General features: G+C 43.4%; 1 protein-coding gene across 1 annotated transcript; it reads left to right on the top strand.

Annotated features, from left to right (window-relative positions):
* Positions 1-1,046: 1,046 nt before the first annotated feature.
* On the top strand, positions 1,047-18,093 carry PSPH (phosphoserine phosphatase). The gene is made up of 6 exons (XM_069485890.1): positions 1,047-1,253; positions 12,444-12,602; positions 13,409-13,543; positions 14,037-14,182; positions 15,141-15,289; positions 17,663-18,093. The coding sequence occupies exons 2-6, from the start codon at positions 12,463-12,465 to the stop codon at positions 17,768-17,770; spliced, it is 678 nt and encodes a 225-aa protein (XP_069341991.1). The 5' UTR covers positions 1,047-1,253; positions 12,444-12,462; the 3' UTR covers positions 17,771-18,093.
* The last annotated feature ends 360 nt before the right edge of the window (positions 18,094-18,453 follow it).

Genomic DNA, 18,453 nt, shown 5'->3' with positions numbered 1-18,453 from the left:
TAAAAAAATCTTGTTTCCTTTATTATACTTATTTCAAAATTACTAGAAAATACAGTCAGGTTCTTGATTAGATTATTTCAGATCCCTTATTTGGCCCTCCCTCCCCTTCATTAATTGTAGAATATTTTTACCTCATTATTTAAAAACATCAGAATTCATCCTCTACATCCACCATCAGAAGCATCTCTGGTAGACCTGGGAGAAATTAAACTGGGTGTCCCAAACCTGCAACCATTTTCTTACTAATAAAATCTGGGAATACTGAACTTCAAAGGCGCATCCAATCAAAGAGCATCACGACTCTTGTTCCCGGACAGAGTTGTGTTTTTGAGGGGTCTGTAGCTAAAGGTTAGGGATGCTGTGACCGAAGGTTCTGCCCCAGCACTTGCATCCTCTGTGCTTGGGTGACCAGCTCAGACGGAAGCTGCAGCGCGGACTGTCAGCAAGTGAGGTTTCAGGTCGTCTTTCAGGGTGGACCACGTGCCCAGCTCCAGCCAGCTGCGCCCAGAGGTGAATGTTTGGGGGCAGCACCCCTTATTTGCTGTAGCCAACATAAAAGGAACTGGGCGAATGACACCTAGAAGAAAATTTTTAAAAAAGAAAGAAAAGGAGCAAAGACACGATTTTCTGCATTTTAGTTGCGATTCTACGCAGTTTTTGAAGTTCTTTTGGGACCTACGTTCCTACACGAGCATAAAGCCAAACGTGGATTTCAGAAAAGGGCCCCAAGGGGCTTTCATTAATTGCAAAATCAGTGCAGAGGTCCCTTCTTGTTTCTTCACGTGCCCCTACCCCAAGGGGTGGTGGCAGTGCGGAGCGGCTTCTGAAGATCGGGGAGCGCTTTTGTTTCTCCTCTGCGAAGTGGAGGCGCCGCAGGTCGCCGCTCTGCGGGAGAGCTCGCACCGCGACGTACCTCTGGGTCCGCAGGCCTTGAGCGCCCCCCCCGGGGGGGAGGGGCAGGGGGAGGGGCGGGCTCAGGAAGCCCCTCCCCCGGGGCGGGGCCAAGGTTTCCTCCCAACCCGGCTTTGCGGAGCGGAGATCTGGTGTCTCCAGTTTAGAAAAGCACATGCAAAACTGATCGGAAGCCGTCCCACTTATCAGCAGATCTCCCGAAGGCCCTGCCTGTCCGCACAGGTCTCCTCGCTCGGGACTCCGGGCCTGAACGGCGGAGCCAGCCCGGCCCTGCAGCCCGAAGGTTCCAGCCGCGGGAGCCCTGGAGGCGGCGGCGGCCCAGGAAGGAGCTTTAGCGCCGGGTAAGTCCCGGCACGTCCTTTCCCTGTGCCCAACTTTCTGATTTACCGATCTTGCCTTTTCCTGATCCAGGGCCTCTCTGATTCTGTATTTATTTTTCTTAATCAGGATAGATGAATTATTTCCTGGGCTTTCAAGGCTGGCTTTTCATTAATTTCATTTTGGATAGCTTCACTTGTCTTATCCCACAGCTGCCTGTTACCAGTCTGAATGAATGATGCAATCCTGCATAGGAGAATCATCAGTGCAAGATTAGGAAAATTCTCCAGATTTAGAGTTGAAAGTGTCTGGCTTTGTCATCTTCTTTCCCAGTAGAATTAGAATTTTAAAGAACTGCTTATCAGATAAATTGTTATAAAGATACAACTTCGAGTTGGGAATTAAATAAATAATACTTTCATTCATTAAACTTGTTTACTATATTTTCTTTTTAAAATCTTTATAGATTTAGGGGGTGAAAGTGCAGTTTTTTTTGTTTTTTTTTTTTTTAAACAGAGTCTCACTCTGTTGCCCAGGCTAGGGTGCCGTGGCATCAGCCTAGCTCACAGCAACCTCAGACTCCTGGGCTCAAGTGATCCTACTGCCTCAGCCTCCCTAGTAGCTGGGACTACAGGCATGTACCACCATGCCTGGCTAATTTTTTCTATATATTTTTAGCTGTCCAGATAATTTCTTTCTCTTTTTAGTAGAGATGGGTCTCACTGTTGCTCAGGCTGGTCTCAAACTCCTGAGCTCAAACAATCCGCCCGCCTCGGCCTCCCAGAGTGCTAGGAGTGCTAGGCCTGAGCCACCCAGCCGGCCCTGCAAATGCAGTTTTGTTGCATGGATATATCGTGTAGCGGTGAAGCCTGGGCTTTAAGTGTGGCCGTCACCCAAATAGCGCACCTTATACCCATTTAGTAATTTCTCCTCCCGCACCCCTTTCCACCCTGCCACCTTTTCGGGTCTCCAGCGTCTATGATGCCACTCTCTATGTCCATGTCTACACATTATTTAGCTCCCACTTGTGAGAACATGAGGTATGTGACTTTCTGTTTTTGAATTGTTTCATTTAAGGCAATGGCTTCAGTTCCATCCATGTTGCAGCAAAAGGCATAATTTCTTTCTTTTTTGTGGCTGAGTAGTGTTCTGTGTGTGTGTCACCGCCCCCCCCTACATTTTCTTCATACAATCACCTGTTGATGGAAACTTAGGTTGATTCCATATCTTTGTCTTGGGAATAGTGCTGTGATAAACACACAAGTGCAGGTATCTTTTTGATACAATGAGTTGTTTTCCTTTGAATAGATACCCAGTGTTTACTATATTTTCTTTGTATGTGATTTGCATATTATAGTTGCTCTTTGAATATTTGATGACTGATATTGGAATGAGGATCAGGGAAGAAAATAATAAAATCCAAGATTTCTGTATTTTATTACAATGGACAGGCAGGTTTTCAATATAATGATCATAGTTCTGTCACTTTTATGTTGGTGAAACAAAGTAGTCAGGATTTTGAAATTTTTCAAATAATTTGATACATGACTAACAACTTTGTAAACCCGGTGTTTTATTGATATATAATTTAATGCAATAGAATGTACCCAGTTTAAGTGCACGTTTTGATGAATTTGAACAAATGTATACACACTTACAGTCACCACTGCAATAGAACATTTTCATCACTCCTAAAAGTTTCCCAGGGCACATCCAGTCAGCCCGCCACCCCTGCCCTAGTCCTACTGATCTGACCTTTGTCATTATAGCATTTGTATTTTCTAGGGTTTCATATAAATGGAACCATACAATATGTACTCTTTTGTGCCTGGCTTCTTTTGCTCAGTATAATGTTTTTATATTTATCCTTGTTGTAGCATGTATCAGTAATTCATTCCTTTCTATTACTGAGTAGTGTTCTATTGTAGGGATGTACCACAATTTGTTTATCCATTTATCTCTTGGTGGACATTTGGGTTGTTTCTAGTTTGGGGCAATCACAAATAAAGCTGCTATGAATATGTTTCCATTTGTCTTGGATAAATCTCCAAGGCTGGGACTGCTGGGTCTTACAGCAAGTATATAAGTTTCTTTATAAGAAACTACCAAACTGTTTTCCAAAATGGTTATACCATTTTACAAAGCCACCAGCCATGCACAAGAGTTCTCATTGTTCCGTGTCTTCACCAATACTTGGTATTGTCACTCTTTTTAATTTTAGTCATTCTTTTGAGTTTGTTTACATATCTATCTTCTTTTTCGAAATATCTATTCAACTCTTTTAATCATTTTTAATGGGTTGTCTTATGATTGAGTTGTAAGAATTCTTTATATATTCTGAATACAAGTCCTTTGTCAGATATATGTATTATGAATATTTTCTCCCATTCTGCGGCTTGTCTTTTCTTTCTTTTTTCTTTAATGGTGTGTTTTGAAGAACAGAAGTTTTTAATTTTGATAAAGTCTGATCTGTTGTTTTCATTTTATTATTCATGCTTTTTGTGTTTTAAGAAATTTTTGTCTCCCTCAAGGTTTTGTGTTAGCTATATATTGCTGTATAACAAATCACCCCAACATTCAGCAGCTTAAAACAACAAACATTTATTTTGTTTTTGACACAGTTTCTGTGGGTCAAAAATCTGGAAACAGCTAAACTCAGTGGTTCTGGCTTGGTCTCTTAGAGGCTGCAGTTGGGCCAAGGCCAACTCATCTGAATGTTTTGTTGGGGGAGGATTGTTGAACTGGGGGCCTCAGTTCCTCATTGGCTGTTGGCTGGAGACCTCTCAGTTCTTGGCACATGGGCCTGTCCATAGGGCAGCTCACCGCATGGCAGCTGACTTCCCTCAGAGCGAGACAGGTGGTGGTGGCGGATGTGAATAAACTCAATCCATGGAGTTTATGTAGATGTTACAGTTATACATGCACTCATTTGTGTCACAGTCTAATCTCAAAAGTGACACCCTATTCCCTAGAAGAGTCATTAAATTCAGCCCACGTCAAGGGGAGGGATCACAGAAGGGTGGTAATACCAGGAGGCAGATCCACTGGGGGCCATGTGAGAAGCTGCCAACCACAGTTGAGAAATTTTTCTCTTCTGTTTTAGAAGTTATATAGTTTTAGCTTTTGTGTTTAGGTCTGCGAGTCATTTGAGTTAATGTTTGGTATTGGATCGTAGGCCAGGGAGGAATGTAAATTTCAAGATTTCTGTCTTTTATTAAAACTACCAGGTAGGATTTCAACATAATAATAATCACAGTCCTGTCATTTTCATGTTAGTGAAACAAAATAGAAGGGACTTCTTAAATTTTCACATGATTTAATACATGCCCAATTAAAAAGAAAAAGTCAAGTAGCAGTGTATGACTCCCAGATTATAAGGGAAATAGGGAAGGTCTTTAGAACAATTCTTTTTAGATGTAAGCAGTGTCAAAGGAGAAAGAGTAAACTATATTAAAAAGTAAATTTAAAATATTCCTTCAGTTGTCTTGCCATTCTGGGCGGTGGGTCCCCTGGGAGCAGCCTCCCTGGGTTGCAGCTTCCCCGGCCCGTAGGCGGTGGGATTCAGAATTCCTGCAGAAGCCAGTTGCGGTCAGCAGAGTGGAAAAAGAAATGCACGACTCGTATCTCCAGGTACTGGGGTGTGAGTGTACCTTACACTCTTTCCTCCACATGAGTATTATCCCGCACGATTCAGGTGTGAGGAAGAGTACCCGAATCCTTTTCTCTGAGTTCCGTGAGGACCATGCAAACTTTCTGAATTACTTCCTTCCTTCGTAAGGAACCATTTTGGCCCCTTCCCGGTCAGTCTCTGCTTTTTCTTGCCTTCTGTTTGTAACCATTTCTTTTTATCTTTTTTCCTTCTTTCTGAGGTTTAACATCTATATCCACTTCTCTTATATTTGCAGTTTTAATTATGAGAGTTAGAATTCAAAGTTCTTGGCTTGGTCCTTGCTGTTGGACAGCAGAACTCTTCTCAGAATGTTGCTGACTTTGGCTGGAGGACGGCAGGGACTGTTTCGCTGTATTTGCATTTTGTTCTCCCGACAGACCCTCTTTTCCTTCCTCGTGTCTGTGCACCTGCTAATCAGGTGTAGGTGGTTCCCTGTCAGACCCGAAGCTTTTGCAGACTCAGAGCCACAGAAGGGAATGGTGTTTGCCCCTCTGCCACCTTCCCAGCGCTGGAGGAAGGTGGAGGTGAAGCGCTGCCCCGAGGCAGCAGTCTGCGAAACTTGACGTCTGGCCTGTTTGGTGCCAGTCCTGCCAGGAGGGCGACTGAAGCCAGACAGTCCCTCTCTTTCTTGTTATATGTCTGCACCTTGATGTTCATTTCCTCATTCTCTCTTTCTAGGCTTTTCTTGCTCTTGCAAAACCCACAAACATTTCTTAAAGAAATCTGTAGCCAGAAATTTATGCTTCATTGTTATTCAGGAAAGGACCAGGGGGAGAAGAGTGTCATCTCCTTGGAGCCCAGCACTGGACAACCGTGAATCCGGTTCGTCCTTTGTTGCTGTTAATGTTTCTTATGCATTTGGTGGTTGTACGCCTATCAGTTAGCAGTTTACTCTTCACCTGAATAAAAGCAAATTGCCTGCTGTAACCTACGTGGCATACGAAAACCTCGGGTTCCCAGAAGACTGACTTTAAAAAAAAGTCATAAAATCATAAAATGTATGGCAAGTGCATTGACCAGGGAGGAACTCTACTCTAATTACATGGAGGCTCTTTTTTTTTTTTTTTAATTTTTTTATTTCCGGTGTCATGTACCACACCCTCCAAACGTGGAGGCGCCTTGGCTCTCTGATTCAGGAGCTCCTCAGAATGTGTCGCGCACAGGCACTGTTGCAGTGCCCGGTGGCCTGAGCAGACTCACCCCACCGCCAAACCCCAGTGAGCTTTGTTCTCCCAACTGCAGTTGAGCCCCACCACCTCCGTCCTGGCTTTTATCTGTTCTTACACAGGAAGACAGCCAAAGGTGAAGGAGGTAAGGCCATCTCAGAGGGCTTGTGACAGATGCCATAGATGGAGACGTTGGGAGAGTTTGGGCAAGGAGGTTTTTTCCTCTTATCCAAAATCAGGCCCCTGTGGCTTGCCCTGAAGGAAAACTTGCTTTTGTACTTTGGAACTAGGGGCGAGAAGGGCTTGTCAGCAGTTGCTTTTTTATCAGTTGGCCCTTTGGTTGCCCAAGAGGGTCCAGCTGGAGGCCAGCCAGGCGGGAATTCTGTTCTGAGCTGCAGAAGGCAGTGGTTGGGGCTGGGCCTGGGGACTGCTGAGTGTGAGCACAGACCCTCCCACCAGGGTTTCTCCCACACCCAGCCCTGTCCCCTCGCTCCCCCCCACCCCAGAGCCAGATGTAAAGAATCCAGAGTCCATTCCCCAGCAACGATTTTCTTTGTGTGAAATTCTAATGTGCACAATTTACTTCGAAGCAACTGAGCTTACTCAGCACATTTTCCCCCTTCCGGCCATGAGAATTTTGAATATGCATGAATTAAGAGTCACTCCTGGTGGAGACAATGAAGAAAAGAGCAAATCGGAAGTGAACAAGGAGGCAGAGCATTTTGCGGTGCAGGTTGGGAAGAGCTACAGGAAGCTGAGGTCAAGTTTGCTCTGCAGCTCAATCAAGTAGGGAGGGAGTTGAAACCCTTGTAATCCAAGGGGGTGGAGGGCACACCCTCTGGCACGAGCATTTCATGAGCAGAACTAAGGTCTTATAATCCAGCTCAGTCTCCCACCGAGGGCGTAGGAAAAATTCAGCCTTCCAAGTAAATTCAACGTAAGGTTTGTTTCAAGCACCCTATTTTCTCTGTCTTTGGGAACACAGTGCAACCCAGGAGGTAGGTGTCAATGATTCTGAACTGTAAGTCAGGACTAGTGTTCAGCTGGGGTGTGGAAATCAATCCTTGCTCTATTGGAGGAAATGTATATTTCCTTTCATATTTGAAGCTGATGGTCTTGTTGAAGCTATTGCTGGTACCTATGGTTGGAAAAAACGTGCACAATAATTATTTCCCTGATTATCTCAACAAGATTGGGAGGCTTTTGAAGACAGTGCCCATTTGTTCCTCTTTTGGGTCTTGTGCCAGGGTCTGGTGGCTTTGTCTTCTTACCAGCTCTGAGGCTCTGGGTGCCTGTCAGCCACTCTCAGGAGGATTGCCCATTCTTAGTTATGTTGTGTTGCCTCGTGCACAGTCTTAAAATGTTCTGTAGCCTGTCTCATTTACCCCATTTTGGCTCCTCTGACATCCTCTGTTTGTTCCTGGCTTCCTCTCCACTTCCCTATGGCTCATCCTCCACGCTCCGCGGAACTGCACTGCATTAAGCTCTGTTCTTTGCTGATAGACCTGCTGTCTTCTAGGCCTTTATAGTGAGCCCGCCCGGCTGTGTAATATGAATTAGGTTGATTCCTGCCGGACCAGAGCCAAACGAGTGGCTTCCGAGCCACAGAGAGAGTAGGATATGGAGCTGCCTGGAGTTCTATGCCTTGGTGGGAACTTGACTATTTATGAAAACTGTTTCTATCTGCTGGTCTCCCAAAGAAAGTACAGACTTTCTTTTTTCACTGTTAGTGAATCATCACCCATTGCATTGTCCAGCTGGCAGGACATTGGCCCGAATTTCTGATGAAAATCTTTGACATTTCCTGGGGTCCACTTTAGGTTCTTATAAATGCTTAATCTTATTTAGTTCTGCTTAATTTATGCACCTCTTGTATGTTGTCTCTGTGCATTTGAGACCCAAGTTTTAGCTCTCTAGCATTTACCCAGTTAGCTCTGTGACCTTGGGCAAAGCTAATAGAGAGGTATATGCTTCCTTGTATACCTCTGTTAGTATGTTAATATTGTTTCTGCAGAAAAGCATGGGACCAGACCCAGATGATAGTTTTTTTGTTTTGTTTTTTTTAAAAGAGACATGGTCTTGCCTCTGTTGCCCAGATTGGAGTGCAGTGATGTGATCATAGCTCACTGCATCCTTGAACTCCTGGGCTCAAGCAATCCTCCTGCCTCAGCCTCCTGAGTAGCTTGGACTATAGGCTACAACCACAACCATGCCTGGCTAATTTTTCTTATTTTTTTTAGTTTTATTTTTTTTAGAGATGGGGTCTTGCTATGTTGCCCAGGCTGGTCTCAAATTCCTGGGCTCAAGCAATCCTCCTGCCTCAGACTCCCAAGTTGCTGGGATTACAGATATGAGCCACTGTGCCTGGCTCTCAGATGATAGTTTTGAGGTTTCTTCTACCTTCAGAATATACGATGCTGATTCTGTCTCATGGATATAGTCATCCTTGCTTGTTAAGGATTTTAATTTTAGACTAATAGCATATGAAGTTGGAATTGTTTTATTGTATTATTCCTTGTTGAGTTCTCAATAACTATTTGCATTCAACCTTAGTTAATTCATGAAACATTTAACTAACACTTCCTGGATGCCAGATGCAGAAATGTAAAGATAATTCATCCAGTTAAGGGAGCTGCCCTGAAGGAGTTTACTTGTAGGAGAGGAGTGGGAGTAATTAATTCTCTGGGTGGGGAAGGGAGGAAATAGTAAGTGTAGGGGAGGTCATTTGATCTGCGCCTTGAAGAATAAATAAGAATTTCCCTGTGACATGGGGAATGTGGTGATTCAAGGCAGAGGGAACAGCATTTGCAAAGACATAAAGGAGTAAAAATATGACATATATAAGGAAGAAGTCCTTTGTATTCCTTGAGCATAAGTTGTGTGTGTGTGTGTGTGTGTGTGTGTATTTGTGGGGGAGAAGAGCAGTAGAGAATGAGGTTGGTGAAACAGTTAGGAACCAAATCATGAAAGTCATAAACGAATTGAATAATAGAGACATTATGCTAATGATGAGGAATGAATTAGCAAGGGCATCATTACAAGGTCATATCAGATCTTAACCTATGATTAAGTCTTAACCTGATTTGATTCTGGAATAATTTATGATTACTTAGCAGTCAAACCTGAATATAGGCAGGTACAGTAATATATAGTTAAAATGAAAATGCAAATGACCATGTTAAAAAAAAGTTTTTACCTTTTAGAAATATATACTGAAAAATTTTTTAAAAAGGTTTTTTTGGTAGAGATGGAGTCTTGCTATATTGCTCAGGCTGGTCTTGAACTCCTGAGCTCAAGCGATCCTCCTGCCTTGGCCTTCCAGAGTGCTAGGATTACAGGTGTGAGCCACCACACCCGGCCTGTGAATTTCATATTTAAGAACAGGTCTACAGAAAGTATTATAGAGGTTCTGGGGGGAGATTATTTCCAGCTGAGGGGAATCAGGGAAGACTTTATAGTGAAGATGTCATTTGAGCTTTATTCATGCGCTTAATTTGACAAATACTATTGAGCTGTAATATGTACCAGGTACTGTTCTCAGATCTAAGGACCCAGCAGTGAATGAAGCAGGTAAAGATCCCTACTCTTGTGAAACTCACATCCTATTGAGGACAGATAAACAATAAATAATAAACATAACAAGTACAGTGATTACTCTGGCTGTTATGGTGAGAACAGTTACTGGGATGGAGGCTGTTGGTGCAGAAAACATCGATGACTCAGGCTGGAGTCACAGAGTGGATGTGGAGAGCAGATTTTGGTTAGATTTTAAAGGTGGAACCAACAGAATTTCCTGAAAGATCATGTGTGGGGTGTGAGAGAAAGACAGAAGTCAAGGGTGAATGAAGAATGGACTTGCCATCAAGGGAGAGAAGGAAGGCTGCAAGAAGGGTAGTTTTTGGCAGGGAGGGAAGATCCGTTCAGTTTTGGACACGTTAAGTGTGGGATGATTATTTACTAAACATCTAAGTGGAGGTCAGGCAGGTAGTTGGAGTTTTGAGTTTGGGAGAGAGAATTGAGCTTCACGTACTCATTTGGGAGTCATTGTCATAGAGGTGGGCATTTAAAGCCATGAGCCAGGACAAATTCATCCCGGGAGTGAGTGTAGATGGAGAAGACCAAGGGCGGATGGTGGGACATTGCGCCATTAAGAGAACAGAAGGGACCAGCCAGCGAGGGAGCTGAGCCTCCAAGAGGGGACAACAGGTGAACCTGGGAAGCCAGTCTTCTAAAGTGAGGGATCAGCTTGAACAAGAGCATGGTGGTAGGAGACAACATAAGTTGTAGAAGAGCAGTAGCATACATGTTTAGTATTCATGTATTTCTTACAGTTTTCTGTTGAACAGAAACTTCATTTACCCTTAGGTTGATAACGTTAGTGCGTAGTATAAAATTCTACTCTAACTGGATTCATTCATTTACCCCCACTTTCCCCTTTTTAGTGGATCTCCAGTGAACTCGTGTCTCCTATTTGGAGCGCTCTCTTGCAAGGGCTCAAAACATAGATTGGCATTTTTTCTCTATAAAGGGCCAGATAATAAATATTTTAGGCTTTGCATTCCCTACAGTCTCAGCTGTTGAAGTGCAGAAGCAGCTTTAGACACATAAACAAATGAACACAGTTGTGTTCCAATAAAGATTTATTGATGGACACTGAAATTTGAATTTCATATAATTTTTACACGTCACCAAACATTCTATTTTTTACAACTTTTTTTTTTTTTTCGAGATAGTGTCTCACTCTGTTGCCCAGGCTAGAGTGCCGTGGCATCATCCTAGCTCACAGCAACCTCAAAACTCCTAGGTTCAAGCGATCCTCCTGCCTCAGGCTCCTGAGTAGCTGGGACTACAGGCATGCACCACCATGCACGGCAAATTTTTTTCTACATATTTTTAGTTGTCCAGCTAATTTCTTTCTATTTTTAGTAGAGACGGGGTTTCACTCTTGCTCAGGCTGGTTTTGAACTCCTGAGCTCAAATGATCTGCCCGCCTCGGCCTCCCAGAGTGCTAGGATTACAGGTGTGAGCCACTGCGCCCGGCCTCCCCCAACTTTTTAAAATGTAAAAATCATTCTTACCTCATGGGCTGTACAGAAACAGGTGACAGCATGGATTTGGCCTACAGGTCGTAGCTTGGTGAGCCCTGGCTCAAAAGATTCCCCCCCGACCCCCACCAGGTCAACTTTGAATCAGATCATTCTGCCAAATGCATTGATTGGGAATCAGTTATGAAGTGAGTTGACTGGCTCCTTTGAGTCTGTTTCCAGCCACAGTCTGTTGTAAATACAGATTATTTGCATCATCTGCATGGCCCTGTACATGACATATTAGTCTCTTTGATGAGAGGTTGTTCTAGGCAACCTTTAGCATCCCTTTCACTCTGATGGTAGTCCAATGATATTCTTAAAAAAAAACCCAAATTCTTTTAGCAATTCTGTCCTTCATCGCTTCTGCAGCAGTGTGCCTTCCTTTCTTCCTGTGACCCTCCTTCTCAGTCCCCTCCCCAGGCTCGTGACACAGAGGTGGTCCTGTGGGCTCTGTCCTGGCCCTCTTCTTTTCTCCCTCTCCCTGTCTCCCTGGTGGGTGTAATCAGACTGTGTCTTCAGCCATCACCTCTACACTGGCGACTACCCAATGTGTATATTTAGCTCAAACCTCTCTTCTGAGGCTTAAGGCCTGTCAAGGTTTTCCATTACCCAGAAGTTAAAATCTAAACTCCTTCGCCTGGCGCTGGGCTCCTCTTGGCCTGACTCCTTGTGCACTGCCAGGCAGCGGGGCCAAGCCCTTGGGTGGCTTCCAGCAGGTCATCTGCTCGTTCTAACTGCTTGTTTTCGCTCACGCTCTTCCCTCTGCTATCACCACCCTCTCTCCTTACCTCCACCTTTGTCCCCCATACTCCCAGCAAACACCAAATCGCTGCCCTGCCCTTTGGGAACCCACTCAGAGGACTGCTCGCCTGTCGAGATTCAGCTCAAATGCCGGTGCCTCTTTGAAGCCCTGTGTCATAGACAAGATTAAGCATTGTCTACTTGTGCCACAGTGCTACACGCACGTTTCTAGCACTTGCTTTTTTGCTGTAAGTATTAGGTCAAAAATAATTGAATATTGGTTCAACCTCAAATATATTTACCAGTTGGTATCTTCACTAGACTGAACTCCTAAAGCAGAGTTTGGGTCCCATTCGTTTTTATAATCCCAGAGCCTGACATTTAGAAGGTGCTAATGTGTTAAGAGATGAATGAATCTGTGAGTACGTGCTCATGTGGGCCGCACTGCCTTTAATACAAATTAAGGTAGATTGGCTTTAGTAGGCAAAGTAGAATCTTTTTATAATTATATTTTATGTCCTTCAATACATTTATCTTTTTCTCTTGTAGGAGGAAAATTCTTCCAAGGATGGTCTCCCACTCAGAGTTGAGGAAAGTTTTCTGTTCAGCAGATGCAGTCTGTTTTGATGTTGATAGCACAGTTATCAGAGAAGAAGGAATTGATGAACTGGCCAAAATCTGTGGAGTCGAGGATGCTGTGTCAGAAATGTAGGGACAATGTTTATTGACTTCATGAAATGATGAAAGATTTTCAAAGGAGTGACTGTTTTAGATGCAATGTTAGACCAGAACCACAATTCCTGGATTTTAGTCCCTGGCTATGAAACGTGGGCACTAGGCTTTTTCTTACATCATTTAGAATTGAATTTGGTCTTTATATTTTCCATTCATCCATTTATATAAATATTTATGGCAAACAAATATGAATGAGATATGCTCTCAACTTGGTCAGGGAAATGACCATCATTAACCAAGAAAATGGCCTGGGGGCCTCCAGGTGTCCGGCACTGTGTGTCATGGTTGGGGATGTGGCCTTCGTGGTTCACTGGAAAGCTGGTTCTGGCTGAGTCTCTCAGTGGGTCCTGAGTCAGAGCCCCCCCCTCCTTCCTGCCACCCCACTTTGCAGCTGTGGCACCTCCGTCTGCAGCCTCAGCCACCGGGTCATGGACCATTTCATTTTCAGCTGCATTCGATGCAAGAGTGTCTAGCCTTTGGTTTCTTTCTTGGTTTACAAGAGCTCACAGCTTTCAAGAAAGGTACCTATGGATAGGATGTGTGGTTTTCTCAGATCACTGGATGGTGTATTTGTGGATACAAAGCACATGGCGCCAAAACATTAATGTGATTCTCAGGCAAACCTTCAAAAGTTTGTCCCCCGACTTTGACACGGCAGTCTGTTGTGCAGGGGGCTCCCAGCAGCACCTTCCTCGCGGTGGATAAAGGCCTAGGGCAGCAGGGCATGGGAACCCAGCACGGCTGACACGGCTGGCCTGACTGTTGGGTCTTACTCCTAGGACACGGCGAGCCATGGGCGGGGCGGTGCCTTTCAAAGCCGCTCTCACGGAGCGCCTAGCGCTGATCCAGCCCTCCAGGGAACAGGTGCAAAGGCTCCTAGCCGAGCACCCCCCACACCTGACCCCCGGCATAAGGTAAGACGAGCCTCGGTTCTGGGCACGCTGTCTCCCTGTCAGCACCGGTGTTTTGGGGCACATCCTCCTGAGAGTTTCTCACGATGACTTTAGAGCTCCCCCGGTGTGGTTCTTTTGGCACTTGCATAAGGTCTTGCCCGGCTGGCTGTTAGGTCCTGCGGCGTCTGCCCTCCCCCTCTCCCCAGGGAGAGCCCAGGCTTTCCTTGTGTTTCTTCATCTTGTGTTTTTCTGGGTCCATGGGCAGGACAGACTTGTAGAATGGTTTCCTAGAGCAATCACGCCCCACCCATTAATTTCTAAGTGCATTTAGGAAAACGTATGTAAAACGTTAATTCCCCAGACAGTGTACCTTGTCCGATGTACCTCAGGCAGATGCATTCAGGAGAAAAACATATATTTTAGTTTCTTATTCATGTTTCATTTTTTTCTCTTTTACTCAATCTCTTTTTTCTCTATTAATCAGTGTTTGGTATTTTATATTTTATCTTTCCAGGGAGCTGGTAAGTCGCCTGCAAGAGCGAAATGTTCAGGTTTTTCTAATATCTGGTGGCTTTAGGAGTATCGTAGAGCATGTTGCGTCAAAGCTCAATATCCCAGCAACCAATGTATTTGCCAATAGGCTGAAATTCTACTTTAATGGTAAGACTTGAATGGTAACGGTTTCCTTTCTCATCAGTTCTATTATTCAGTATCCTAGGGAACGTCTGTCGGATTGCAGCTTAAGCAGGGTGGCATGAGAGTTAAATATTGAGACGAATGGTTTTCTTGACTGATTTCATTTGCCCCTTGGTTGCCTTTGCTCTGCAAAGTAGACTTAGGTCATTATCTCTGTCCAACTTTACCATCTGTATATAAATGTCTGCTTTTAGTAAAATGTTAATTCCTATGCATCCTACATGACTTATTTTGTTATGTGTTATATTTCAATTTTATGAGAGCTGTTATGCATTTGAAGCAATTTAGGCTCCGGAAGTAGAGTTTTGTTAGTGGATTATTGCTCCGTATCTGCCCTTGGGGAAACCTCCCGGCCCCTCTCTGGACCAGAGCAAAGCCACAGCTGTAGTTTCATATTTCACGAGATCTCCATTTATGTCAGGGGTGGCTGATATTCTTAAAACCAAATAATATTAACATTTTTTAAATGTTTTAATCGAACATTTTTGAAGGGTCTGTAGATAGAGATCATTGAAAAATGAAGTCAAGAAGGAATGTGGTAATTACCGTAAGAATAGAAATAATCGATTGAAAATAAGTTGGAATTTCCTGTCGGGTGAAATGCTATGTTAACATTTTAAATTTAATGTATTACGATTTTATGGTGTTCTGCCACCTCACTGAGGTTTGAGAATTACTACAGTGGAGCTTAGAGGATACAACTAATTCACTCCAAGGTGTTTATGAACTAAGTGTTTGTAATTTAAAAGCAAAGCTTGTGTCTTCCCAGGAATAGGTATGGAATTCCAGGCTGTGTGACGTTACTGAAGGCCATTTTTAGCCTTTTCAGTGACATTTAACTGAGGATATCACCTATGCAAAAAGCTGGCCCCAGTAATATACTTCTGTAGATCTTTAACACTGTTTTATCTGCTCTTTTAAGGTGAATATGCAGGTTTTGATGAGACACAGCCAACAGCTGAATCTGGTGGAAAAGGAAAAGTTATTAAATTTTTAAAGGAAAAATTCCATTTTAAGAAAATAGTCATGATTGGAGATGGAGCCACAGACATGGAAGCCTGTCCTCCTGCTGTACGTATTAATCATACTAATTTTTTTTCAGGTTGTACTTTTGTTTTGGATAGCTGATTTAGAACTATAAGAGATTTACAACAGGAGTTAACCAAAAATAACTAAGTGTCATTGTAAAACAGAAAAACAAAACAACTAAAACAAATTAATCCTCATTATGTCAGGTGACTTTTTGCAAACCCAAGAAAAGTTATAAGGAACTAAAAAACCTTTTAAAACTTTTTATGTATGCTTGTCCCTATGTATGGCCACTGCCTTTTAGCCCAAGTGTGTGCTCAGTAAGGTTGGCATTTTTTTCCCCAAATAATATCTTCAACAACTATTTTTTTTTCTTTTTTTTGAGACAGAGTCCCACTCTGTCATCCCGGGTAGAGTGCAGTGGCATCATAACAGCTTTCCACAAACCTCAAACTTCTGGGCTCAAGTGATCCTCCTGTCTCAGCCTCCCAAGTAGCTGGGACTATAGGTGCATGCCACCATGCCCAGCTAATTTTTCCCATTTTCCTGGTAGAGATGGGGTCTTGTTCTTGCTCAGGCTGGTCTTGAACTCCTGAGCTCAAGCTATCCTCCTGCCTTGGCCTCCCAGAGTGCTAGGATTACAGGTGTGAGCCACCGTGCCCTGCGAATAACTCTAATAATTATAACAAGATTGTAATGTCATTTTATATTTTATATATTATTTCCTCATACATTATCTCATTTAATCCCCTGTGAAGTAAAGTATTATCTTTTTTTTACTGACAGGGAAGGCTTACCTGTAAGGTATCAGAGCATTTTATTCTTTGGAATTAATGTTGGTTTTTGAGACTAACAGGGGTTTTATTTCCAAGGATTTTAAAGTCAATGCAGGAAGCAAAAGCTCCATAGTGAATGACTTCAATATTAAATGTGTCCATTTTACATCAGGCTTTGCGTTTATCATGTCATTCTAACTTAAGAAACACTGCACCAAAAATATAATGCTGAACTTTTTACCACCTAGTTTCCTAAGACCTAAAAATAGTGAGAGTCTTTGTAAATGATGAACCAAGAGTAGTTAAAACGAATCTTTTTGGATCCTTTGAACATTATTTGAATAGGTCCAAGATAGCCCATGCTTCGATGTTTATGAGCAATGTTGGGGTTGACTAAGTAATGAGCACTGGGCTTGTTTAATGAGGATTACATAGATGTGAAATGAAGAGTCTTCTCAGGGAGCTCCCAATCTCAGTGTCAAGAAATGACAAAATTATAAATTCCAGACGACCCTACCGGGCAAAGGTGACAGTCTGACTGAACCAAGAGAAAGTGGTGAGCGTGCAGGCGTGGAGCCCTTGCAGACGGTGAGAGGAATCTGCGACCTAGAGGCAGATTAGCAGCCCCCACGGGAAGTCCTTGAAGGCGTCTGGGCGGAGAAGGGCTGAGTCAGTGTTAGGACAGCTGGTTTGGTGCTAGCGTGCAGGAAGGGCTGCCACACAGGCAGAAAGGCCCGCTAGGAAGCAAATTGCTAGGAAGCAAATTCAAGGTAAGAATCTAGTTGCTGTCGTCCCCTTGTGTGATATGAAAATAAAAGGGAAGGGAAAGGGCAAGTAAGAGAATTTTGTACTTCCAAATTAGTGTATCCAGTATTGTGTCTACATCCTGGCCAAAAAAGAGAAAATAGCATTTTAAAAGATCATTGACTTATTTGGAAACAAGTCTTTGAAAGAAAAAAAAGAAAAAAAATTTTTTTTAAAAAGCCTTGACTAAAAGAGGGTATCAGTTAGTAGAATTAATGAAGTGAGACAACTATAAATGATTTTAACTATGAAAAGTAGAGATCTCCTTCCGCCTCGAATAAGCAAACCCCTGCCATTTCTCGAGCACACACTGACTCTCTTCGCCTCCCTGGTTGGGAGGTGCCTGGGGTTCGCTAAAGGCACCACTGGGGAGATGCCAGGCTGGGGCCTGATCCAAGGTTCAGGGGCCTTTTCACTGTATTGCAGGTTTCTCTTTGATCCTCCCTGCTTTGAAATCACCTGGCAGGGCTGTGATTGCCACCCAGTGTAGAAGTCAAATATTTACCTACTGATGTGATTTTTATGTTGTAAGCATTTGTCTTGGTTTTAAGAGGGCAAGGAGCACATCTTACCCTTCTCCCGAAGCCCCCACGCGTCCAGCCGCAGGGCCCGTAGCAGCGGTGCACTGGCTGAGGCACGAGGGAGCGCGGAGGGTGCAGGAGGCGAGCAGGCGCCTTCTTATCACAGTGCGCTCAGGGAGGCACCCTCGAGGGGCTGGCCTCACCTCTCCGCGGGAACAGTTCATTCTCTCAGACAACACAGCCTTGGATTGCTACTGCATCTTTCTAAAAAAAATCATTTCCCTCTTTTTTTTCTTTTTTTGCCCTCTTTTTAGGATGTTTTCATTGGATTTGGAGGAAATGTGATCAGACAGCAAGTAAAGGACAATGCCAAATGGTATATCACTGATTTTGTAGAGCTTTTGGGAGAACTGGAAGAATAATACCAATTTTTATACAGCTCATAACAACTTTGGATTAATTTTTAAAAGTTACCCAGATTGATATAGTTTGCTTACAATTGCCAATTATAACTTGATATATAAAGTTGGTACTGATTATCTGTACTTGCAAGTAAACTACAGTTAGGATTCCTAGAAGATTATTTTTTTAACTGTGGTTCCAATATTATTATGACCATTGATTTCCTGGAGAGTTTTATAATCTGAATTCTTTATGTATATTCCTAGCTGTATTTTATATGAAGCCTTTTAAAGGTGGATAGTAAATTAAACATCTTTACTCTTAGAAATTTGGATTCAGCAGGCTTAAGTGAATATTGGTTTTCCCTTTGGTATATAAATAAAAGTTTATCCATGTATCAGAACAGAGTTGTGGAATTTTCAATTCTACCTTTTATGTGTTTCAATATCTAATATTTCAGGTACTGTAAGTGCTTAAGTATAAACAACCTCCAGGCAAGGAACGGAGTGGAGACTCCTGTATGCTTAGTGCGGGGCTCAGTGTGCCACCACTGCCCTGCCCCGCCTTGTGTGTGCCACCACTGCCCTGCCCCGCCTTGTGTGTGCCACCACTGCCCTGCCCCGCCTTGTGTGTGCCACCACTGCCCTGCCCCGCCTTGTGAAGCCTCGGGACAGAGGGCTGGAAGTTCTGGTTTTTTTACCTC

Source organism: Eulemur rufifrons, chromosome 14 (assembly GCF_041146395.1).
Source record: "Eulemur rufifrons isolate Redbay chromosome 14, OSU_ERuf_1, whole genome shotgun sequence".
NCBI lineage: Eukaryota > Metazoa > Chordata > Mammalia > Primates > Lemuridae > Eulemur > Eulemur rufifrons.
The sequence above is the reverse complement of the archived record's forward strand: the minus strand, read 5'-3'. Positions and strand labels throughout refer to the sequence as shown.

Excerpts from the sequence above, each read along its gene's own strand:
- PSPH (XM_069485890.1), top strand. The coding sequence starts at position 12,463 with ATGGTCTCCCACTCAGAGTTGAGGAAAGTTTTCTGTTCAGCAGATGCA. Across the intron at positions 12,603-13,408 it reads GAGGATGCTGTGTCAGAAAT|GACACGGCGAGCCATGGGCG; the intron begins GTAGGGACAATG and ends TCTTACTCCTAG. Across the intron at positions 15,290-17,662 it reads TGGAAGCCTGTCCTCCTGCT|GATGTTTTCATTGGATTTGG; the intron begins GTACGTATTAAT and ends CCCTCTTTTTAG.